Source organism: Notamacropus eugenii, chromosome X (assembly GCF_028372415.1).
Source record: "Notamacropus eugenii isolate mMacEug1 chromosome X, mMacEug1.pri_v2, whole genome shotgun sequence".
Taxonomy (NCBI): domain Eukaryota; kingdom Metazoa; phylum Chordata; class Mammalia; order Diprotodontia; family Macropodidae; genus Notamacropus; species Notamacropus eugenii.
This window is the reverse complement of record NC_092879.1, coordinates 70,598,119-70,622,994: the sequence shown is the minus strand read 5'-3', so window position 1 is coordinate 70,622,994 and position 24,876 is coordinate 70,598,119. Positions and strand designations below refer to the sequence as shown.

The following is a 24,876-nucleotide window of genomic DNA, read 5'->3' as shown; positions in this document are numbered from 1 at the left end:
GCTGTTCCCAGCAAGTCCCTTCCCCCTCCCTGGGCCTCATTTGATTCTCCCATCTGCAAAATGGGGGAGGGGGAGGGGGCCTGTGGGGGCAAGCACGGCAGGAAGGTTGGATTAGGTGATCTCTCAAGTCCCTTCCAGCTCTGACATTCTTTGAATTGACACGTACACAAATAACCAGAAGGTGTATTTAATTACAAACACTCTACTTTGTCCTGGATGTTCAGGCTTCATAATTTGTGACTTGCCCCTAGTGTGGCTGTCAGTTCACAGCTAAAATAAATTCCAGGGGAAAAAGCTATGACCATTTAATGAGGTAATTTCTAGTGTCAGGAGATATTTCTGAAAATATTCCTGCAAGATGGAGTTTGCTCATTTAAAGACCTGTGTTCAAAGGGTGGGGGTGGGGGTGGGAAGCAATAGTTCTGTTTGTTGGAATGAGAGGGGGGCAGCTAACACTGAGCTCTGTATTTGAAAATCAGTTTAAAAAAACAGTTCAAGTGTCATGGACAAGGAGCTTCCTGGCTTAATCTAACAACATTTCCAACGTTTCCATTTTCTCTTAGTTTAACAACAACAACAAAAAAAAGACCCCCATTTGAGATTAGTGAAAAGGAAAAATAGGGGAAGATAATGAGGGTGAACCAAAAAGTATCTAGCAAAGACTTGGTCACAATAAGTGTCCAATAAATGTTTGTTGAATGAGCAAATGCATTAACGAATGCACGCAACACTGTCTTATAGCAAAGAAGAGATCTCCATGGAGGAAGCAGCCTTGTGGACAGATCTCTCATCCCTGAGGCAGATGAAGAGCAAAAAATTCGGACATGATTCACTGGGGCTTCTCTAGAGGGTGGGGAAGCTGGATGTAACTCTGGGAGAGCAGCTCAGTCGCCATTACTTGTATGCAAGGTTGCCTGCTGGCTCTTGCACCTCCCAACTAAAAACATTTCCTAGCCAAGCTCTCAGAGGTGGTTTAATTTCATGCTGAGAATTTACAAACCGCTACAACAGATGTAAAGCTGTAAGGAGTAATTACACAGCTACTGCTTACCCAAGCAAAACCCGGGTTTGCATCTTTCCTGCAGATTAATCAGTGAGAAAGAAAAATGACAGCAATTGATGGTGCAAATTGCAGCTACAGGGTGATGTATTTAATGGGGGCTCTGAGAAGTTATGGGACAAATTGTCACTGCCAAGTCTCCCATCAGCCACAAATGATTAGGTAGACTTCGGCTGGGCTCCCCAATAGGCTGACAGTCTGCTCCACAGAGCTGGAAAGCATGAACTACAGAGGCCGTTGACTCCAGCCTTTGACTGCACAGGAATTCTCTCTAGCATTGGCCCCACCAAAGTGGTCAAACAGCCTCTGCTAGGAGACCTCCACTGAAAGGGAACCCCTAACTCCCAAGACAGCACCTTCAACTCTGGCCCAGCTCTGCCCATTAGGAAATGAGCCCATGCACCTTAGAATGACTGCACCCTGCTCAGGACAGCCATTAACAACTTGAATGAATAAACAATAAGTACAGAACGATAAATATAATAAGTTGACAGATAGGGGGTTCACAAAGTGCTTTACATACCTCTCATTTGATCCTCACAGTGCCCCTGGGAGGTGTTAGCAGTCCCATTTTATAGATGAAAAAAACTGAGGCTCAGAGACTACCCTTGCCTGTGGTCCACAGCTAGCAAGCGTCAGAGACAAGTCAAACCCAAGCCTCAACTCTGATTCCATGTGTAGTGCTCTTTCAACTACATGATGCCAACTTGCGTGCACACACACACACACACACACACACACACTCTTCCCCTTCATTCTGGACACTGTGTCTCAATTAATGGAGACTGAGAATTCAATTTTGTTTGTTTTCCGTGATCAAAGACTGTGAAAGGACGAAACTGCTAAAAATGACAAGGTTTAGATTATATTATTTTTGATATTATTAGGCTCATAAATTTGGAGCTGGAAGGGACCTCAGAAACCATCTAGTCAAGCCCCCTCCTTTTAACAGAAGAAGAAACCAGAGCCCATGGAGGTTAAGTGATTTGCCCAACATTACCCAGGTAGTAAGTGGCAAAGTCAGAGTTTGAACCCAATCTTTAAATTCCAGTCATAATAAGTGATTTTTTTATCTAGTACCCAACAATCTTATATACTAATTGCATTCTTGCTGTGATCAAAAACCACCAAGAAATTGCAGCTAAGTGGAAGGGCTGAACAATGTCACAAGAAACGAAATTGAATATATCTTAACAGGCAGGAAATGATTGGTTACCTACTGGGGAGTCATTTCAGAATCATCTGTCTGTGTGCAGGCAGATCAATGACTGGTTAGAGGAAAGTTCAAAATCAATACCAAATTAAAAGAAAGACAAAGATAAGAAGGTACTGTATGCACTTACAAACAACTCCAATCTGACCAATTTCAATAAACTGTTGTTGACTGAAAAATGGGAAATGGATAAAGGCAAAGACGTTGATTTTGATTTTCACCATTTGGAAAACTAAAATTAAATTTTTCCTGTCTAGTCCTCATTTCCTTGTCTATATAATGAAGAGTTCTTCTCTTCCAGATCTAGAGACTAGGCTCCTAGGTAATTAAGCAAGAATCTTATCTTGTTATCTTCTATATAATACCTTATGGTTACACCTGAAGGCTGTCAGAATCTCCTGAAAACCTTGTTACAAAATAGGTAACATACAGGTTCTTGTTCTATCCTCACAAACCTGTGAGTTACATAGAGTAAACATTATTCCCATTTTACAGATGGGGAAGTATGAATAGTTAAGAGACTCGTTCACAGGCACAAGGCTACTAAACTAAGTATTGGAGGCAAAACTCAAACTCAAGTCTTCATATTTCTAGTCCACTGTAAAAAGGGGGAAGGAGGGAAGAAAAAGGAGGGAGAGAAAGAAAGAAGGGGGAAAGGGAGAGAAAGAAGGGGAAGGAAGAAAAAAAGGAAGGGGAGGGAGAGAAGGAAAGGAAGAAGAGAAGGGAAAAGAGAAGAAGAAAGGGGAGATAAGGAGGGAGAGGAAGAAGAGAAGTGGAAAGAAAAGGAAGGAAAAAGAAAGGAAGGGGAGAGGAGGGAAAGAATGGAAAAAGAGAAGTAAAAGGGAAGAAGAAAGGAAGGGGGAGGGAAGGAGGGAGGTTTGAAAGAAGGGAGGAGGAGAGAAAGGGAAGGAAGAAAGAAAGAAAATGAAAGATAAGAAACAAAAAGGGACAAAGCATGATTTAAGTAAGCATTCTGGCACAAATCACAGAGAGCTGGTCTTCCCTGGCCTGCCAGGAGCTGTGCTCAAGCACAGCTGGACTCAGTGGAATTAGCAGTTTCCTCAAAGGAGAGGGCAATGAGTTCTAATCCTCCCCATTTCCTGTGCAGCTGTGGACAAATTTCTTACCCTCCAGAGGCTCTTGTTAACAACTACCTCTTGGAGTAGTTGCAAGGCATAAAAGGAGCCAATAAAATGGAGTGAACAGCAGGTCAGCAATTCTAAGTGCTTTCTAACTGCTCAGAATAAAAAATTCCTGGTTTATAAAACATTTGCCTCAACTAAAAACTGGGCTTTCTAACAATGCCAGTTTTCTTCAGCCCTAATGCCAAATGTAGCAACAGGATAAAAGCTAGTGTTGAGAAGCAAGCCCAGAAAGTTTCTACTCTGCTCCAGAAAGGGGGTGGGGGGGTGGGGGGTGGGAGATAAATCTATGTCACCGGCTCTACAATTCAATACCAAGCTTCTCTAAAGTTGTGGATAGGTTTCTACTGGGATCTAATTTTATACCCTTGGCTATAAAAACCCAAACTGGTTTGGTTAGAATTAGCAATTCTCTACACAAATGCCCTAGAATAAAAAGAAATCCTCTGTACTAGGCACTTGTCAGATTTTCGCCATATTATTTTCCATTGGCCCTGAGAGAATCTTTCCTCTCTGAACTACCCAGAAGTGAGTCCCGGCTGTGGGGTCTACAAAGCTGGGGGAGGAGGGGGTGCGAGGAGGCGGGGGTGAGGATTCTGGTTCTGCCACTTACTAGCTGTGAGACCTGGAGTCCTGTCTGGGCCTCAGTTTCCTCATCTGTAAAATGAGATGACCTCTGAGATCCCTTCTAGCTCTAAATCTAGGACTAGACAGCTCCAATGACCTGCCTTCACAGAAACAGCCTTTGTTTCCCATACAATACATTAACAAGAGAGTTGCTGGCTCCCTAGAAGGCATTTTCTCAATTCATTCTGCACCCAGCCTGCCAACTTCATCTACAACAATTAAGTGGATTGGGGAGCTTTTGCTCAAGTGAAATTTCACAGCACAGCCTGAGGTTTGAGAGGAAGCCAAGAAGCAAAGCCACACAGTTAATGACAGGGATTGAGGTGATGTCCGTATCACTCAATGGGGAAAAAAAAGAAAGAAACCACCAAAATCAGTTCCAATTCGTCTCTGCTTTTACACAAGCTTCCCTAGTGCTGAGCCCAGTTCGCATGGGGCGCCAGGGTCATACCACACAGCGGGCCATCTTGCTGAACCCTTCTTAAACACATTAGTTAAAACTGAGCACACACTTCCTCTCCCTGCCCCCCACCCCAGGCCCCAAAGGCCATGGACATAAACGACACCTTTCCCTATCTAGAGCAAGTCAGACTAATCAAACACTAAAAACTTTTCCATAAATTCAACACAACACATTGACAACGGGCATGATATTCCAGAACCTCACAAAAGATGTCCCCTCACATTTCTTTTTTCCAATCTTTATTTAGCTCAACAGATTTTTAAATAATAATAAGCCCCCCCTCCAAGAAATTCATTTGTTTGCTGGGGGAAAAACAAATGACTGAAAAGCCTTTTCAGATTATAATTAAGGAGGGGGCAGGGGCAGTGGGCTTTAGGGGGCCCCATGGAAGAGGTCTGAGGTGCCCCAAAGCTCCATTTGGCATAAACAATGTCCTTTTCACGGATGAAAAAGCTCATTTTTATTTTAAATTTAAATTTAAAATTCACTGATGTGTAATCTATATTAAACAGCTTGACACATAGGCCTTATTTTCTCCCTTAATATTTTAATATATTGGAGGGGACTGAACTTTGGGGGATACAAGTCAAGAAAAGAAAATTACTTCTGGAGTCAGGGAACCTAGGTATGAATCTCAACCCTGCCATTTACTAGCTTGATGACCTTGGGCAACGCCCTTAACATGCCTAGGTGTCAGTTTCCCTCTCGATAAAACAAGGGAGTTAGGCTAGATCAGGAGTTCTTAAATCTTTTTTGTATCATGGACCCTTTGGGCAGTCTGGCGAAGCCTATGGAACCTTTCTCAAAATCACGTTTTAAAATGCACAAAATAAAATACATAAGATTGCAAAGGAAACCAATGACATTGAAATAGTTATCAAAATATTAAAAGAAAAAAAAAACCCAAACCAGAAATAAAAAACAACTTCACAAACCCCAGGTTAAAAACCTCTGTCTTAGGACCACAGATTTACAGCTAGAGGAAAGCTGAGAACCCTTGAATTCGTGGTGATTTGAAAATTAATTTAAATGCCATCTATACCACTTGTTATAGTGGTGTAGTTTTTTTTTTCCAGGTGACTATTTTAATTCGTTGCAGAGAACTGTGCCTAGGCTGGTAACAAATCAAATCCTAATCTCCACAGACACACACACAGACACACACACCAAAAAGGGGTGCCCAAATTTGTACACCCTGCACTGTTGTACTCCCTCCAGCCCTAAAGAGCAAGGCCCCCCACTATGCTAGAGCTTCCAAAATGCAACTGCCTGAGAAAGGGAGTAGACTGCAGAGCAGGGCACAGCAGGGGGCAGCCAGAGAAAACCCTGGGAAATGCACCATTTACACTCTTTACATCACTGCAGCCATCCTGGCCGCTTTAATCCCCATTCCACTGGCCAAAAACCAGTCAAATATTGCAAGCCACAAGCAGTCATGTAGCGTCTCACAGTCCAGCCCAATGTCTCCCAAGTCCCCCATCCCCTACTGCTTCAAAGGCAAAAAAGCAGGGTCTTGAAAGGCCAGCCAGGGTTTTGTTTAAAGCATTCCCATCAACAAGTAAATGCATTTCTCCCTCCCCCCTTGTCACCTTCTCCTTTCCCTAAGTACTGTTCCCATTATTTGCAATGATTTCCACACAGGACTGTTGCTAGGCAGTCATATAGGCTATAGTACCATCATCTGGGGGTAACAGAAGAAGAGGGAGCCGGAGGGAGAGAAAAAACTGTGAGAGGCTAGGAAAATCGGCCCGGGATGCAAGCTGCAAGCGGCTGTGCAAATGAAGCCCCGAGGAACCATCGCTGGGCAAGGAGAAAAAATATGAAATTGCTGCCCATTCCTGAAAGTCTTGTCTCAGTGTCTATTTCTTAGTTGCTAATGCTTTTAACAACGCAAAATGCCCTTCGAGTTGAATCGCATTTCCTTCCTGCGCCTTGCTTCCCTATGTGACTGTAGCAGAAGCCTGTTAATGAAAGAATAAGAAGTAGGAGCAGGTTGCCCCTGAACGCCTGCTGCTTCTGCTGAAGGGGGTGGGGGTCATGCAGTGCCCCTGAGGGCCTGGGGGAGCAGAAATACTATTTGAGGCTGTTTTGCAAGGGCACGGTCTGTCTCTAGGGAACTGCTCACAGATGCATAGAAGAGAGAGAAAAGCAAACCAAGTCCCATGATGGCTTTGGAGTAAGCTCAGGGTCCTGGTCCTATAGGAAGGTCCGAACTGTGGGACTCTGGGGGGAGGGGGTCCTCGGGGGCTAAGATTTGCCACCTTCCCAGAAGTTGGAACAAGAGCCAAGGCTGGTCTCTTTTCTGGGAAGATTCTGCCCCCGTCTGGGCAGCTTTTCAGTTCATTCATTTCAGTGGCAAGGCTTGTTGGCAGCTGTGCCTTGGCTAACAGCCTTCCTCCTAACGGGCAGTCGTCACTAATTCCCAGCGCCGGTTCCTCTACCCCCTACAACTCCACTCCCTGCTGCTGCTCAGCCCAGCTCAAGGGCCTTGCAGCTGTGCCTGGGTGGGGGAAGGGGATTTGGCCCACTCCTCTGGTTTTTACTGGGGCTCCTCATGCTCCTGCCTAGGCATAAGTCCCTGGCACTAATCAGGTGGCACTATCACTGCATTTAGAGCTGGGGGCTGTGATAAGCAGAGCCTCCCTTCCCTACTCTTAGGCTCAGAGAGTAGAGCCCACTTAGACAAGTACCCTAGAAGAGGGGACTCATCCCCACTGCCATCTTACATGGCATGAGCCTCAGTGTCCTTTTCTGTCAGATGGCTGGGTAAAATGCTAAGCACCCTGCCACTTGCAGCACTGCCCTGTATTCAGCTCACGTCCAGACACAGAAATGCCCGCTTCCTCACAGACTCTTGCAAGGCTCCATCCCTCCTCCCCCAAACCTTTGCTTGGCTCCTGGCATCTCCAATTCGGTGGCATGGTTGTCTGCCCTACCCTAGCCACTGTGACTTGGCCATGGCCACTGAGGGAAGGGGATAATTCATTTCCCCAAAATGGCCAGACACTGCATCAGGGTGTGCCCACTCAGGGCATCATCTGCCAGCCATGCTGGGACTAGCCAATCAAAGCTAGGTGCGTGCCTTGGTGCACTGGCTGAGTGTTCTCATTGGCCTCCCTAGGGAAATCCAGCCACTTTGCTCCCTCCGCATGGCCATTAGATCCCCCCCTCTTTCCTTGCCAACTGTACCCTATAAACCCATTGTTGTAACTGCTCACCTCCCTTGCCCCACAGCTCTGCTGAGTTCCCAGGTTGTCATCATCATTGTTTTAGAGCTGGAAAGGAGCTTAGAAGGCATTTAGTTTGTAGCCTGCTTCACCCCCCCCCCAAATACTGGGAACCCCAAAACAAGCATTTATTTTGAGCTTTCCCAAATTTCTACACCAGGTAGCACCTATACTCACCTAGCCCCTAAACCCTGCTCTTTACAGTCCCTCATTCCACAGGGGATTGCTATGAATGGATAGTCTCACCCTCTCTCTACTCCTCCCTCCCTTTCCCTGCTTGGAGGCACTGGGTCAGCAGCCTAGATATAGCCCTGGCAACCTGACACTCATCTGCCATCTTAGGAGGGCAGTGGGGTTCCACAAAGGGCCCTTAAACCAACTTCACCCCCACATTTACTAGGGGGAGGGATCACAGCCTCTTTCAGTAAGGTTCATCTTTAGGCTGGATTTAACTCTGCATTTACCTGGGCTCTCTCCCACACCAGGCAAGGACAGTGAAGGACCCCCTACCACCTAGGCACTCTGAAATTTACTGGAAGAAGATCTCTCAGATCTCCTCTACAGAGGAGTCCATACTTAGGTTCCTTTTAACCCCAAGGGTAGCCTACAGAGACCCCTTACCAACTTTGACACCCAGACATTTACTGGGGGAGGGGGGACACTGCCCCTCTCTTCTGCAGAGCAGCACATATTTAGGCTAGGTTAAGCTGGGTTCTGTCCAACCTCAAGAGTAGCCTGCAAGGACCCCCTACCAACTTATACACCCTGACATTTAACTGGGGGGAGAAGAAAGAGGCTCTCTGTACCCCACACTCTGCGGAAGTTTATAGTTAGGCTGGATTCAGCTGAGCTCTCTCCACCCCCAAGAGTAGCCTGCAAGGACTCTACTAACTTAGACACCCTGATAATTGGGGGCTCGGCCCCTCCGCCTCTGCAGAGGAGGGGATATTTAGTGTGGTTTCAGCTAGGGTAGCTAGCAAGGACCCCCTACCGATATTTGGGGGGCTCTGCCCCTTCCCCTCTGTAGAAAAGACCATGCTTAGGACAGGATCAGCTCCAGATACCAAATTGGCCAGTAGGGAACTGTGACCCCTCCCCAAATTATGTGGCCCCTCCATTTCCTGAGTGTATTTCTGAGGCCCCCCTCCCCACCGGGCTCTGCAGGCTTTAGTTGTATTCCCTGACTTTTGCCTGCCGGGTCTAGGAGGGTGAATGTGCCCATTTTGCAGTCCCAGGAGTGGTGGCCAGGGGACTCAAACACCCGAGGCTAGCCCATTAGACCCTCGGAAGCTTTTCCCAGAAGTGCTGGAGAGCTGAAACAGACACAGGAGCCAACCCCCACCAATTTAGTGTCCCGTGGGGGAGGGGGGAGGGGAAGAGGAGGAGGATGGGAGGGAGCTGCCTCTGCAACACGGCACTTCAGTCACACACTTTTTCTTTCTTTTCTTTTTCTTTTCTTTTTTTCTTTTTAAAGACGCTTTTCAGACGAAGCACTCTTCGTAGCCGTAGGCGAGGGAGCCTGTCTCCCAGATGTCTTCCCAACCCCAAGCTACAGACCCCGGTAGGGACTTGGCGACCCCCACCCATCCCACTTCCTGGCTCTGCACAGCTCCCCAAAGCCCTGCACTTAATTAATTTCGCGGTGTTTGGCTCTGGCAGCCCCAGGCAGGCAACTTCTCTTGCCTGCCCCCAGCTTTGGGACCCTCTAAGGACTTAGCGACCCCTTCCCAATCAAACAGACACATTCCTGTCCTTTCCCCGGCGTCTATTCACAGCCTGGACACTTACCTGGGCTCGGTCCTGTTCTGGACGCCAAGGAGAGCGGCGCTTCTTTGCCAGCCCCAGCAGCGCGAGTGCGGGGACCCCAGAGGAACGGAGAGGCTTTTCCAAGCCTCTTGGGGGCTAGCTTTGTAGCCAGCCGCTCCCAAGACCCTCGGCAGCCTCACCACTTACCTGCTCAGCTCTCTGCCTCTGTCCAAGCTCTGGACGGCAGCCCCCCACCCCCAACTCAGGATCCCCAGGACCCTAAGCTTAGAGACCCCGACATTTAGTCTCGGGAGTGTCTCTTAGTCCCAGACACCCGCCCCTCCCACCTCCCTGCTCTCAGGGCTGGATTCAAGCTCCAGACGCTCTGGCTGCTATGCGGACTGACGGGCCCGCCGCCGCAGGCTGCGGGAATGCTAGTGGCCTCAGCCCCTGCCTTCTCTCTCTCCCTGTGGTCACTCTCGTCCCAAGCTAGCCCTGTGTCCCTCCTGAAATGGGGATCGGTTAGAATTCCTTTACTCTGGCATTTGCCCGGCCACAGAGTGGCCATGGAAGGTGCGGCAGGCTCCGGCTGGACCCTACTAGACTCCGTTTCTCACCCTCCACTACCAGACCCCAAGGCTTGCCGGTGGTGTGGAGCTCGGGCAGGTGGGCGCTAACTCTGCAAGGTCTCCTCAGCGTACCGTTATGCCAGCCTGGCGTGGCTGGTACTTTGGAACCGGGGCTACCACAGGGATGGGGGACACAGATACCCAAGGAGGGAGCAGGGGCGCGGGACACGGGACTGCAGCGGGGTGCAGGCAGCTTACCGAGGTTGCGGAGTCTCTCGTTCTTGGTCACAGCAGCGATGACAAACGAGTTGCCCACGAGGTCCATCACGATGGTGAAACAAAGCAGCAAGGACAAGAAGCTGGTCAGGAACACGTTCTGGGGCCGAGGGGTCTTGGGCTGCCACCAGTCAGGGATAGTAGTAGTGTCATTGTGAGCTGCCTCCATGGTGGTGGAAGCTGAGGAAAGAAGAGACAGAGTGAGAGCGCCGCCGCCACCGCCAGCATCACACCCACCCAGTCCAAGCTCCCGGCCCCTAGCCAATACTCCCCGGACTCGCCCAAGTCGAGGGGAGGGCTGCTAAATGTCTGCTGACTCCCTCGAGCTTTCGTACCCCTAAGTTCCCTCCGAGGGGTCAGCACCAAGGGTCCGTCCTGGGGAGGGAACTTTGCCTTAGGCTTTACCTGCTCACCACCCGCTTGCCTGAAGACGCTCCCGCCTCCAACCCTAGAGCGCTCGAATTTCCCTGGCACCAAGGTTTTGTCTCCAGGGCGTGGTGCCCAATGGCATGTCGGTGTCAGAGGAGCGAGAGCTTAGGGGCTCTCTGGCAGCGCCCCGACAAACTGGCGCTTCCCAAGCTTTGTGAAAGGCTACTGCTGCCGCTGCGCAAGTGAGCGGATTCCAGAGCCCCTCAGATAAGCATTGCCGCCTGCACCGAGTGCGGGCTCTTGAGCCCTCCCCCAGACAAGCGCAGCTGCCGCTCTCAGGGTGCGGGCTTCCAAGCCCTCAGGAGGAGCGCAGCCACCTCACACAGAGTGCCCAGAGCGCTGCCGGGCCAGTGTCGGGGTTCGGAGCCCTCAGGAAGGGCGGTGCCCCCTGGCACAGAGTGCCCAGAACGCTTCTGGGGCAGTGTTAGGGTTCGGAGCCCTCAGGAAGGGCGGTGCCGCCTCGCACAGAATGCCAGGGTCCGGAGCAAAAGGGACAGACATTGTCGTGCCCACGAAATGCCAGTGCAATTTCAGGGTACTATCGGAGTCCCGGAGCTCCCAGGAAGGGTGCTGCTGCTTCGCACAAAGTGCTAGAGCATTACCAGGGCTCCTGGGCTCCCGGGATGGACACTGCCTCAGCGCGCCTCGTACCAGAGCAATGCCAGGGTACTGCCGGGGATCCGCAGCCCCACAAAAGGTGCTGCCACTGTGCACTTTGTGCCGGGTCTCTACCAGGGCTTTGGAGCTTCGGGAAAGGCGCTGCACGGTTCTTAAAGAGCCGCGGGCTCCGGAGCCTCGGGGATGGACAATGCAGCCGTGCACAAAATACTGGGGCATTGCTGGGGCTCCTAAGCCTCTGGGATGGACAATGCCGCCACTCGTAAAGTGCCGGGACACTGCTGGGACTCCCGAGCCTCTGCGAGGGAAGTTGCTGCCGAGCATAAAGTGCCGAGGCATTGCTGGGGCTCTGGAACCCCGGGAAGAGCACTGTCGGCTAGCATAAAGTACCAGGGCATGGCCGGGACAACCGCGTCCCCGGGAAGGGTGATGCTGCTTCCCGTAAAGAGCGCATAAAGTACCAGGGCATAGCTGGGAGAATCCGGAGCCCAGGAAGGGAGTCCGGAGCCCGGGGAAGGGAGTCCAAAGCCTGGGAAGGGAGTCCGGAGCCCGGGTACGGAGTCCGGAGCCCAGGAAGGGAGTCCGGAGCCTGGGTAGGGAGTCCGGAGCCTGGGTAGGGAGTCCGGAGCCCGGGAAGGGAGCCCGGAGCCCGGGAAGGGAGCCCAAGAACCCGGCAAGGGAATGTGGAGCCCGGGAAGGGAATTCAGAGCCCAGGAAAGGTGCTGCCACCCAGCATAAACTGCCAGGGCATGGCTGGGGCTCCAGAGTCCCCCAAAGGGAGCTGCCGCCTTGCATAAAATGCCAGAACATTGCCGCGGGACCCGGAGCCCCCAGGAACAAAATGCCAGTGCAGCCGGTCCCTTACCGGCGAGAGTCCAGGATCAGAGCGGAGCTCAGAAATCATATAGAGAGCAGACTTCATTTCCTTGCTTCCACTCCATCCCCCAAATTCCTGGCTTGTCCGGGATCCGATTGTGGGGGACCCCTGGATCCCTCTTCTCCCTCCGCTTCTCTTTCCCTTTCTCCCCTTGAGGAGGACGAGGAAGAGAAATCTGATCTCTTATCCAACCAAAAAAAAAAAATCTGAGTTTCTTCCCCCAGCCTTTACCCCCGCCTGGCTCTGAAGCCGCAGCCAGGGATAGTCCCAGCAAACGCTAAGCCGTTTGGCCAGCCTGTGAGGGGCTTTGGAAGGCAGGCAGGCAAAGCGCTGCTAGTTTGGCTGAGCTCCGAAAATGTCCCCCGGTCCCCTCCCCCAAGTCGGCTGGCGGCCCCTTGCCGCAGCCTCGAAGCTTACAGTAAGGGCTGTAATCCCCGGAGGCAGCGCCCTCCTGGCCAGCGGCGCCGGTCACCGCAGGCAGCAAGTCCCCCAGCAGCCGAGATGCGTTCGGCAGAAACATCGCTGCTGAACTGAACCAGCCGAGCTGGTCGAGCTTTTATAGCAATTTTTACCACCTGACTTCCGACGTAACACCTACGACATCAAAATTAATGACAGGGGCAACCTCCCAAACACCTGTAAGCACTTAAACCCCCTTGGGAGACCTTTGGCCACCCCACCCCCCCACCCCACCCCGGCAGAACTGACCACGGAGTGACTGCAATAGCCCCAACTCCCTTTCCGAGAAGTGTGAGTGGCAATCCTAGCCCAGGCCTGAACTCTTAACAGCAGGAAGCCTGCTCCTGGTCCTGAAATAGGCATCTCCGTCACCCAGGGATGGAGGAGTCAATGTGATCTGGCTCATCTTAGCTAGTCCCGCTGCCAAAATTGTCTAGCTCGAACAGTGTCCAAAGGCTTTGGGAGGAGTCGAGGGGAGGCAGTGCCCCGCCCCACTCCCGTGGCCATGCGTCAGGTATCCATACCTCCCCAGAGCAGCCTGCGCCTTCACACTGAAGCCCATGCTTCATGCTTTTGGTCTCACTTATTTTCTTCCCAGTACCCTGTAGTTGTCCACAAAGTGCAATGCCCTGCCCACATTCACCCAGTCCAACTTGAGGTGGTCCACTAAGCATCCGATGTATGGCTCATCAACCTCACCCCACTCGCTTAACTTTTACCAAATCATTAAGTAATTGAGGTAGGGATCCACAGGAGATTTCAGATGGGACCCAATCCTCCTAAGGTTAGAGAGCTGGTCTCTAAACTGCTTAAGGCACCAACAGCCAAGTGTCTTGACCTCTATCAGCCAGTAGGAGCCAGAGCTAGAATTTGAACCCCGAACTTCCAGAAGCCTCAAGCACCCTCCATCCAAAAGGGGCATGGTGATGTGCTGGATTCAAGTTCTGGAGAGCTCAGAAAATCATTTCCACTTTTACTTGGAACTCATTAAATGAATTAAAAAGAAAAAAAAAATCCTACCCCAATAGATGTTTGTCCTTTTTCATTCCCAGACAGAATCCCCAACTGACTGGGTGAACAGGAAGCCCTCCCAAATACTGGGTGGTGCCAAAGTACCCCAAAATCATTCTTTCAATTAAAAATTGCTTCCTTTGATCTTAAATTTTTTTTTAATGTTCACGGATTTATAAATTTTTAAAAAAGTAGGTCACTGAGAAAAAGTTTTAGCCTTATTATAAGGACTTGGGACAGAGGGAAGAGAAGTATTAGAGATAAAATCCAATTCTCTTTTATTATTTGCTTAATTATTTTTAATGTGACCGCAAATTTGCCAAGGAGATTGGGTTGGCCAGAATTCATGGGATCATAAGCTTAGAGCTGGGAAGAGACATTAGACAACGTTGATTCTTACCCCACCCCTTATACAAACGATGTCAGTGAGGATCAGAGACCTTAAATATTTTCCCCAAGATCACACAGCAAGTGGCAAAGCAGAGTTTTAAAATTAGATCCTCTGGCTGGAGATTCAGCTCTCTTTTGACTCCACCACAGAACGCAGTGAAGAAAAGGATCCTGAGAGATCACCTAACATAACCGCCATGATTGGGAGTGGGTAGGAACTTGTTTTTTGTTTTTGCCTTATAAGTTTGTCTTATCACAAATTAGCTAAGGTGATTTAGTTAACCAGAGTTAATAGAGTCGCCCATCGTTTTAGATTTGTAAGGAACCACAAGAGAAATTTAATCCAAACTCCATATTTTTAAATGTGAAGAAACTGAGGACCAGAGAGGTTATGACTTGGCTAGCATCACACAGCAAATTATGGAAGAACAGGGTTTTTGAGCCCAGGAATTCAAACTCAAGATCAGTCTTAGATGTGCCACAGACCTTAGAGCTTGAATGTATCTTAAGGCGAAACCTACTCCAACACCTCCATTTTATTTTGTTTTACTTGCTTAATAAAAATTTTATTACCAAACATCAGATAGTGATTTCATCAGCCAGAATTTATAATCTCAGTTTTAGAGCCAGAAGAGGCCTGAGATAACATTTAGTCCTACCCCGACATTTCACATAAAGAGAAACTGAGGACCAGAGAGATTAGGTGACTTATCACACAGCAAGTGAAGAGGAAAAGAGGACTTTGGGTACCAGATTTTCTATTTCTGGCTCCAGTTCTCTTTCTGCTTCCTTAAATCATCTATTCCAGTCTGCTTTCTTGGAGATTAAAGAAAAAACTAATTTAAAAAATGGTAGTGTCAATTTGCGAAGGTAATTGAATTGGAGTTCATGGGATTGTACTTCTAGAGCTAAATGGGGTTCTTTTATCTCGACTCCCTTATTTTATAGGTAATGAACCTGAAGAGAACAGAGAGGGTGACCAACTTGGCCAAGATCACACAGCAAATAAGTAATAACATAAAGGTCTTAAACCCTGGTCCTCTGGCTCCAAATCCAGTTCTTCCCACTGAACCAGAGGTTTTAAAATGAGACTGTTGTGGAGAACCTCTACTACAATCAGGAATATTAATGTTCTTTTTCTTTTTTTTTTCCTGCCTTGCTAAGTAATTTTTGCTATTGTCACAAATTAGCAAAAGTTCCTAAGATCACAGTTTGGGAGCTGAAAGGGTCCCTTTTCAATATTTATTCCAAGGGTTTCATTTTACACAAGAGGCAGCTGAGGCCCAGAGAGATTAAGTGGTCACTGGTTAAGTGACTTACCCAAGACCACACAGCAACTAAATGGCATAGCATGCTCTGAGCCTAGAGCTACTGATTCACAGCCAACTCTGCTGCAGGAGATGAAGTAGAGTGGGAAGAGACCTTGGGATGATTTGGTCTAATCTCATTTTAAGTGGATTCCTTTTTTTCCTAAAAGCTTTTGATTATTACTATAAATTCACTAAGAGGATTTAATTAGCCAGAATGCAAAGGATCACATTTTTGGAGCTGATGGAGACCTAAGATACCATTTTAGTCCAATTCTCTTGTTTTAGAGTCAAGAAAATTAAGGTCCCTCAGAGAGGTTAGAAAACTTGTCCAAGATCACACAGCAAATTTCTGAGTATGACTGCTATGACGAGATGGTGAAAGATACTTGGAAATTTTCTATTCCAACTATTCTTCTCCCTTCCTCTCTCTTTATCCTTTCTTTATTTCCCCTAAATATATATAACATATAACATAAAATATATCACATAAAGTAAATAAATACATATTTTAAAATTTTTATTGCTAAAAATTATATGAGGTGATCTAATTTAAATTCAAAATATCAGAGTTTCACAGCTAAGAGGGTTCTTAGATAACATTTAGTCCAACCCCTACATTTTTTAATTAAAACTTTTATTATGAGCATAAATTAAGATGTTTAGATTATAACTTAAATCAGATTTCATGAAATCATTATTTCTGAAGGAAAGAGGGTCTTGTATGTTGTTCATTATTTACTCCAGTCTCTCTTTTACAGATAAGGAAAATGAAGACCAGAGAGGCTAGGTGACTAAGCCAATATCACACAGCACACAAGTAGCAGATTGCTAGCTCAGATTCTCCAGCTGCTGAAAGGGTTCTTGTAAGTCAGCTGGTATAGTCTCATTTTAGGGAGCATTTTTTTTGTAAAAATATCTTAATAATGACTATAAATTAGCTAAGAGGATTTCAGTAGCCTGCTGAGACTGACCATAGCCATATTTTTTAGAGCTTATTGAAATCTTAGGTAAGATTTGGGCCAATCTCCTTGTTTTACACTCAAGAAAGCCAAAGAACAGAAAGGTTAAGTAACTTTTTCAAGATCACACAGCAAGTAAATGGCAAAACAATGGTTTTGAGGTTGGCTTCTCTTACTCGGGGTCCAGCTCTCTTGCCTCTGTACCCAATGGGCTGGGAGAGCATCTGGTACAATCCCTTCCTTCAATTTGGGGTTTTTATCTTCATCAAGTCTATAAATTAAGGTTGTTTAGTTAAGCAGAGATCATGGGGCAATAGCTATAGAGGAAGTAGGTGCCAGAGACAATAACTATTCCAATTCAATAGCCATTGTACCTATTGTAGGTATGAAATCATGCAAAACATATTTCCACATTAACCATTTCAAGGAACCAATTTTCCAGAAATGAAAACTGAAGACCAGAGAGGTCAAGTGTTTTGGCCAATGTCACACAGCAAGTAAACTTCCAAGCAGGATTTTTTAGACCAGATCCTCAGGTTTCCCAGCTAGCTCTCTTCCAAGTGTTCATCTGAGAAAGGATCCTGCAGAGTCCCTCATCCACCTACTCGTTAGAGATTTTCTTCCTAAAAAATTATTCCTATTGCTAGAATCAAGCTTAAGGTGATTTTAATGAATCAGATTTCTTGGGATAATAGGCTTTGAACTGGAGGAGACCTTAAAAATCATATCATCCAGCCCTTTCCTTTTACAGATGAGGCAAATGAGGCCCAAAGAGATTAGGTGACTAACCCAAAATCAAGGAAATGGCAGAGCAAAGGCTTTGAAGTCAGATTCTCGTCTCTCAGGGGCTTCAAGATCACCAGCTACTATCTCCTTGTTTTGGGGTTTGTCTTGCTTAATAATTTTATTATTAAAAGTAAAGTGAATGAATTAGAATTCATGATACCATCATTTTTCAGGTGAAAAGGGCCTTTATACAGTAGTAAATTAGTCTACCTTCCTCAGTGTTTTTTTCTGAAAAGGAAGGTGAGAATCAGAGAGGTTGAGTGACCTCTTCCAGATCACAGCAAATGAATGGCCAAGCAGATTTTGAGTCCAGCTTCCGTGGGTCCCATTCCAGTTCCTTTTCCTATGCACTGAACAATTTAGAGCTGAAAAGGGGCTTGGAAATCATATATTTGAATCTCCTCATTTTAAGTGGATTTTTTTTTTTTGCTAAAATATTTAAATGATGACTATAAATTAGCTAAGAAGATTTCAGTAGCCAAAGGGCTTTGGATTGTATTTTTGAGCTGGTGGAGACCTTAGCCATCATGTAGTCCAAATCTCTTATTGCACATTTGAGGAAACTGAGGAACAGAGAGGTTAGGGGATTTGCCCAAGCTCACACAGCAAGTAAATGACAGAGTAATGGTTCTGGGGTCAGATTCTCTTGCTCAGGGTCCAGCTCTCCTGTTTCTGTACACAGTGGGCTGGGAGGGCATCTGGCACAATATTCTTGTTAGATTTGTTTTTTTTTTTAAAAAAAACCTCATTTTTATTATGCCTATAAATTAATTAATATTAATTAGCCAAATTTCATGAGATCATAGGTTTAGAGGCGATAGGGGCCTGAAACAATATCTATTCTAATGAAATCAATTTGCAAAAGAAAAAGCTGGTTGCTTATCTTATGAGAAACAAAAGGACCAGAGAGGTCAAGTGTTTTGACTAATGTCACACAGCAAGTAAATTTCAGAGTAGAGTATTTTAGACCAGGTCCTTGGGGTCTTGAACCAGCTGTCCTTTGGGCTTAGATATACAAGGTATCCTGTCGATTCTCTGGTTCAGAGTACTCATTAGAGGCATGTTTATCTAAAATAGCTTTATTATTGCTATAAAAAAGGTAAAGTGATTTAATTAGTCAGAGTTCATGGGATCTTATTTTTGAGAGTCAGAGGGAGCCCTAGAAATCATTTAATCCAACCTTTCTATTTTATATTTGAGGAAACTGGAACAGAGAGAGGGTAGGTGACTAACCCAAGATCACATAGCAAGTGGTATCAGAACAAAGTTTTGAGGCCAAATTCTTTAGCTCTGGGTCTTGCTCTCTTGCTACTGCCCTGCAGGGGCTTAGAGATCACCTGATACCATCCCCTCATTTTATTTTGTTTCATTTCCCTAAAAAATATTTTATTGTTCCTATAAAGAAATGAAGATGATTTAATTATTCCTAGTTCATAGGATCATCATTTTTCAGCTGAAGGGGACCTTGTACATCATTTAGTTAGACTTCCTCACTTTCCTGAATCTGATGAGAGTTATTGGAAATCATCTAGTCTTTAGGTGTTTCTTTGTTTTTCTAAAATATTTTAATGATGACTATAAATTAGCTAAGGGAATTGAAGTAGCCAGAGGACTTTGGATCATATTTTTAGAGCTGGTGGAGACCTTAGCCATCACTTGGTCCAAACATCTTATCTTATATTCAAGGAAACCAAGGAATAGAGAGGTTAGGTAACTTTCCCAAGATCACACAGCAAGTAAATGGCAGAGTATGGTGCTGGCGTCCTATTCTCTTGCTCAGAGTCTATCTCTCTTGCCCCTGTGCCAGCGGGCCTGGGAGGGCATCTGGTACAATATATGCGTTGGATTTGGTTTTGTTTTTTCTAAAAAATATATATATATTATATTGATAAATTAATTAACATTAATTAGCCAAATTTCATGCAGTCATAGGCTTAGAGGTGGTAGGTACCTGAGACAATATCTATTCCAATGAAGTCAATTTGCAGAAGAGAAAACCAAGGACCAGAGAGGTCAAGTGTTTTGATCAATGTCATATAACAAGTCAATTTCAGAACAGGGTTTTTTAGGATCGACATCCAAATGGCAATCCCTAGTACAACTTTCTTTATAGTTTATTGTGGTTTAAAAAAAATATTTATCATTATTATAAATACTCTGAGATCTCATTTTATAGATGAGGAAACTGAAGAGCATAGAGGATAGATGACTTGATCAAGATCACGCATCTAGGAAATAGCAGAGGATCCTTTTTTGAGCCTAGATTCTCTGGCCCCCAAATCTAACTCTTTGTTTGAATTTGGTTTTATATTGTTAAAATATTTTCTTATTACCAAAAATCAAATTTTATTTTGTTAAAACATTTTAATTATTACTAGAAATTAACATTACTTAATTAGTCAGTTATTGAGGTTTTTTTAAGCTGAATGGGCCTTATACATACATTTTTTTTAGTCCAGCTCTCCCATTTAACAGATAAGGACAATGAGGACCAGAGAAGTTAGGAAATTTCTCCAAGATCACACAGCAAACTGGCGGCAAAGCAGATTTGAGCCTAGCTCCCCTGGTTGCCAGTCTCATTCTCTTTACCATGCCCTAAAGGATTTTGAAGATGGAAGAAATCTTGTAAATCATCTAGTTCAATGTCCTCATTTCAGTGGATCTAATTTTTCTTATGATTCTAAGTTAGTTAAGGTGGTCAAATTAGCCCAAGTGCATAGAATTCTATTTTTAGATCTGGTGGAGACCTTAGCCATCAGTTAGTCCCACCCCCTTATTTTATATTAAAAAAAAAAAAAGACCAGAGAGGTTAAATGACTTATTCTAGCAAGTCAATGCCAGATGTGGAACCTAGATCCTCTACCTTCATTTCCAGCTCTCTTGCTACTGTAGACAAGGTTTTTGAAGACCATCTAAAAGCCTGAGAAAGACTCTACCTGGATACAGAGACTCTATAAGACCTATTAGCTTGGCACTTTTCATTAAAATAACCTTGACAGTATTAAGATGTGAGGGGTTTTCCTAACATTTTTTATTATTTCCATAAATTAATTAAGGCAATTTAACTAATCATGGCATATTGTCATATAGTTTGGGGGCTGATAGGGACCTTAGACATTATCCATTCTCTTTTGCAGAAGAGAAAATTGATGCCCAAGGTGGTTATGGGACTGGCCAAAGTCCACACAGCAAGAGATTGGAAAAGCACATTTTGAGCCTGGGTCTTCTAGTTCCCATTCACAGACTGATGTGGAGCTGGAAGGGGTTTCTTTTTTCCCCCAAATTTATTAATTTATTTGTTTTCCGTTTTCAACAATCACTTCCATAAGTTCTAAATTTTATCCCCCTCCCTCCCGCCTCCCTCCCCAAGATGGCATGCAATCTTATATGGGCTCTATACATACATTCCTATTAAACACATTTTCACATTAGTCATGTTTGGAAGGGGTTTCTAACCTCACCCTGGTTCAATTCCCTTGTTAGCTTTCATATTTTTTAACCTATATTTTTATTCTTACCATAAATTAATTAAAGTGCTTTAATTAATCAAAGTTCATGAGATCATAGGTTTTGAGCTTTTAGGGGCCTATATTGTCCCTTTCAGGATAGTATCTACTCCACTGAATTAATAGCAAACTGGACCAGAGATGGTGTTTCTTAGCCAACATCACACAGCAAAGCAGGTCCCAAGCAGGGTGTTTGTTTTAGCCCAGGTCCTCTGCTTCCTGGCCTAGCCTATTTTGGATTTACACGTGGAAGGGATCTTGGAGATTGGGTCATCCGATATACTCTTTCTAGGATTTTTATATTTTTAATATGTTTCATTTATATCATTTTAATTAACATGTTATCTATTTTTATTGCTATTCTAAATTGGATCCATTTATTTAATTAGTCAGAGATAGAGCCTTAGATCTAGAGGAGACTTCATCCATCACTAATTCTGACCCTTTAGTAAACTAATGACCAGAGTTTCAGGACCTTGTCTGAAATAACACAGCAAGTGAGTAGAGAAGTCGATTTTGAGCCCCTAGGCTCATGTATTTCCTTTTCACATGAACTAAACAATGTAGAGCTGGAAACAGTTTGATTTTACATGCAATATTTTTGGCTAAAGTTTTTTTATTATTACTATATTTATTATTTATTTATACTATTTATTATTACTATAAGATGAGCTAAGGTGGTCTAATTGACCAGTGTTCATAGGATCTAGTTTTTAAAGCTGGGAGAGATCCCACGTGTCATTTAGTCCTACCTTCTCATTTTGCAGAGGAGGAAAAGAAAGACCAGAGAAGGTAGGTGACTTGCCCAAGATCACACAAGTACATACAGGATAAAATTTTGGAGGAGAGTTTCTATGGCCCCAGAGCCAGCTGTCTTGCCACTGCCTCAGATGGTCTTGGAGGTGGCTTAATACAACCCTCTCCTCATAGTTTTTTTCCCCTAAAATATCATTTTTATTACCATAAATTAGTTAAGGTGATTTAATGAATCAGAGTTTATGGGGTTATCGTTTCAGAGCCAGTCAGCACTTAGACATTACTAGGTCACATTTTTAGACCTTGAAGGAATCTTTAATGACATTCATTTCAACCTTTGTTTTCTTTCTCTCTCTTTTTTTAAAGTGATGTGGGACCTAAGGACCAGCAAAGGTAAGTTATTTGTCCAAGGACACACAGCAAGTAAGGAGCAGAGTAGAATTTAGGACCCAGGCATGCCGCTATCTTTCCCTGCACCTTGGGCCAGAGATTCCCAACTCCAATGCCTCAGTTTCATGTTTATTTACTTTTATTATTTCCCTCTTCATTGACTTAAGGAAAAAATGTCATGCTGCCAATCAGCTAAGGTGACCTGATTATCCTCAGGATGAACCTAGCTCTAAGAGTTTAGAAAAACTTTAGATGAAATTTATTCCAGCCCCTTCTTTTCATAGATGAAGAAACTGAGGACTAGAGTGGTCAGGTGACTTGTCTAAGAATCCACAGCACATGGGTGACAAAGCAAAGCTTTTGAGTCAAGACTTTCTGGCTTGAGATCCTGTTCTCTTTTAACTTCATCATAGAACTCAGAGCTAAATGGAATCTTGGGTATCCAACAATGCAACCCACTCCTTTGCAGGGGGGACTCAGTTATTTTTATTACCACAAATTAGCTAAAGTAATTTAATTAGTAGGGACAGCTAGGTGGCACTGCAATGGATAGAGTGCCATGCCTGAAGTCAGGAGGACCTGAGTTCAAATTTGACCTCAGACACTTATTAATTGTATGACCCTGCACAAGTCACTTCACCCTGTTTGCCTCAGTTTCCTCATCTATAAAATGAACTGGAGAAGGAAATGGCAAACTGCTCCAGTATCTTTGCAAAGAAAACCCCAAATGGGGTCACAGAGAGTCAGACATGACTGAAAAAAGACTGAGGAAGGAATTTAATTAGTCAGAGGTCTGGTTCAGGCTACATGGGAGTGTTGGATCTTGCTTTTGACAATATCTGGTCCAATCCCCTCATTTGATAGATGAGGAAACTGAGAAGAATGACTTGCCCAAGATTCTCTACCATCCATTTCAGTTCTAATTCATATGCTCTTTTGTATTTAGAGGTAGCAGGGGATTTTGGAGTTTGTCTGTTTCAAACTCTTCCTTTTTAACTTGGTTTAAGATTTTTGCTGTAATTGTTGTTGTTTTAAAATTTTTATAATTATCATTGCCCCAAATTTTCTAAGGTAATTGTAGTTAGTATCACCTACAGGATGAAAGGTTTTGAGTTGGGAGTGTAAAATGGAGTAGTCCCTTCTCCTTAAGTTTCCCATCATTTCCTTTCAGCATTGAATTCCTCTCTGCTGCCTAGAGTATGGTCTAGAATTGCCATTTTCCTTATCACTGTCTCAAGAATGAAACTGTTTTTAAGACAAGCCAGAAATAGGTCAGGTTCTTGCTCCAGTAGGCTCCCAGATAGGTGATGCTCCCAGCTGGTACCATATCAAGTCCAGGTACCATATTTGGCCAAGCAGAACAATAACAACCAATTCAGCATCTACTTAATGATCCCCACTGCTGCTTATGATACCACAATGTCTCCAGATATTCCAAAGTCTTATTGGAGAATTCTCCAAATCTCAAAATGGAATTAATTTTCCATCATTATTTGTTTTGAGGGTGAGGGAGAATTTGCCCTCCTCACCATTTGGAAGGGAAGGTTTGGAAATCATATAAAAGTGGCTGCTCTCTTCCAGTGCTACAGGGATACTTCAAAGTGTCACTGCTCACCCCTCAGGGGTTCCCCTAGAGCCCTGAGGAGATATAAACAAGCTGTCATGACCTGACTCCTCAGTGGGAGTGGAAGTTGAGATAAAGGTGCCCCGGAGCTTAGGAGGATGACAGAAGCCATGTTCGGTTCCATTTGACAAACATTTGTGGAGCGTCTACTCTAGACTAGGCATTATATGGGTAGCTAGTGATACAGAGAAAAGCACAATAATTCTTACTCTCAAGGGGCTTCCAGTCTAGAAAAGTACACAAGTACTTTACATAAAGCAATTTCAAGAGAGAGTGCTGATAGCTAGCTGGGGATTTGCAACCCCTCTGGAAGAAAGGAAGATTGGGCCCACATGAAAGCAGACTGACCATGGGAGCCATTGGTCCTTCCTGCAACAGAGAGCAGAGTTGTTACTAAGCCAGACCTAGAGAAAGCAACAGCAATGGTTCTGGCCAGGGACCAAGAGGGAACTGTCTAACGAGAAGAGATTTGAAGGATTTAGCTTATTGAAAGACAAAGGAGATAACCCTAGTGCTATGAAAAATAATGAACAGTAAAGAGTGGAGGCCGATTGGGCATTCCTATCCCATAATGCACCAAGGCACTTGAAAATTAACAAGGCAACAACTTGAAAATGGACTGAGAAAGGATCCAAAGTCCATATGGACCTTCATGTTCAAGAATACTAATAAAGCAAATACCATGGAGAAGGTATGAAGTGTGGAGAGGATAAAAAGAGACCAGTTCAATGTAAAGAATGCTGTGTTGATCTGGGAGCTCATATGACCTCAAATACAGTCACTAAAACCGGCATGGCACCACCATACTGGTATGGGCAAGCAGAATAAAAATGAGCCTACCAATCTGCCTGGTACCTGGAGGATGGGAGAAATCCTGGGCCCTCGAGCTGACCTTGGCTCTCAAAAATGCCTTTGTCTGACTTGTCTCTGGCACCCTGTCATCTCCCACCTCACCCAAAGCCACGTCCCATTCTCCATAATAACCCTCACTGGCCTTGGCTCCAAGACACCTAGATTTGAATCCCACCTGCAACATGTGCCACTTTGAGCAACTCTTTCTGTAAGCCTCAGTTTCCTGATCTGTAAAATCTGGATGGTAGTACTTCCCCTGAGCAGCTTATGGTCAGGAAAGCTGCTGGCAAACCTTAAGGTGCTAAGAGAAATGGGATCTGTTATTGGCATTGCCCAGGAAAAAGCAGACAGGATTGACTCTAAAGGAAGATTCCCCCAGGCAGGTTTATTTGCCTTTTGGCTTCACAAACTGAGTTATTTCATAATGGGGTGTTTTGAGCCATAGCTGTAACTAAAGCAGGCCTCCTCTTCTGGGCAGGGTAACTCCTCAGGCACTGATCCTAGGAGATGGCACACACACGAGATGTGGGGCCTGGCCTAGCCAGCTGTCCTGCTCATGGGTGAACTGATGCTGGAGAAAGCCAAG

General features: G+C 45.2%; 1 protein-coding gene across 3 annotated transcripts in view; it reads right to left on the bottom strand.

The window, feature by feature from the left end:
• The window catches only part of GPR50 (G protein-coupled receptor 50), a 141,248-nt gene that overhangs the window by 8,218 nt on the left and 108,154 nt on the right, over positions 1–24,876 (bottom strand). For 2 of the 3 annotated variants that reach the window (XM_072625727.1, XM_072625726.1), the window contains exon 2: positions 10,306–10,503. In XM_072625727.1, the coding sequence (XP_072481828.1) occupies positions 10,306–10,492 (187 nt within the window). In that variant the 5' untranslated portion in view covers positions 10,493–10,503. Of the gene's footprint in view, positions 1–10,305; positions 10,504–12,664; positions 12,832–24,876 lie in introns of those variants that run through there. The other variant, XM_072625725.1, reaches the window with a different exon arrangement.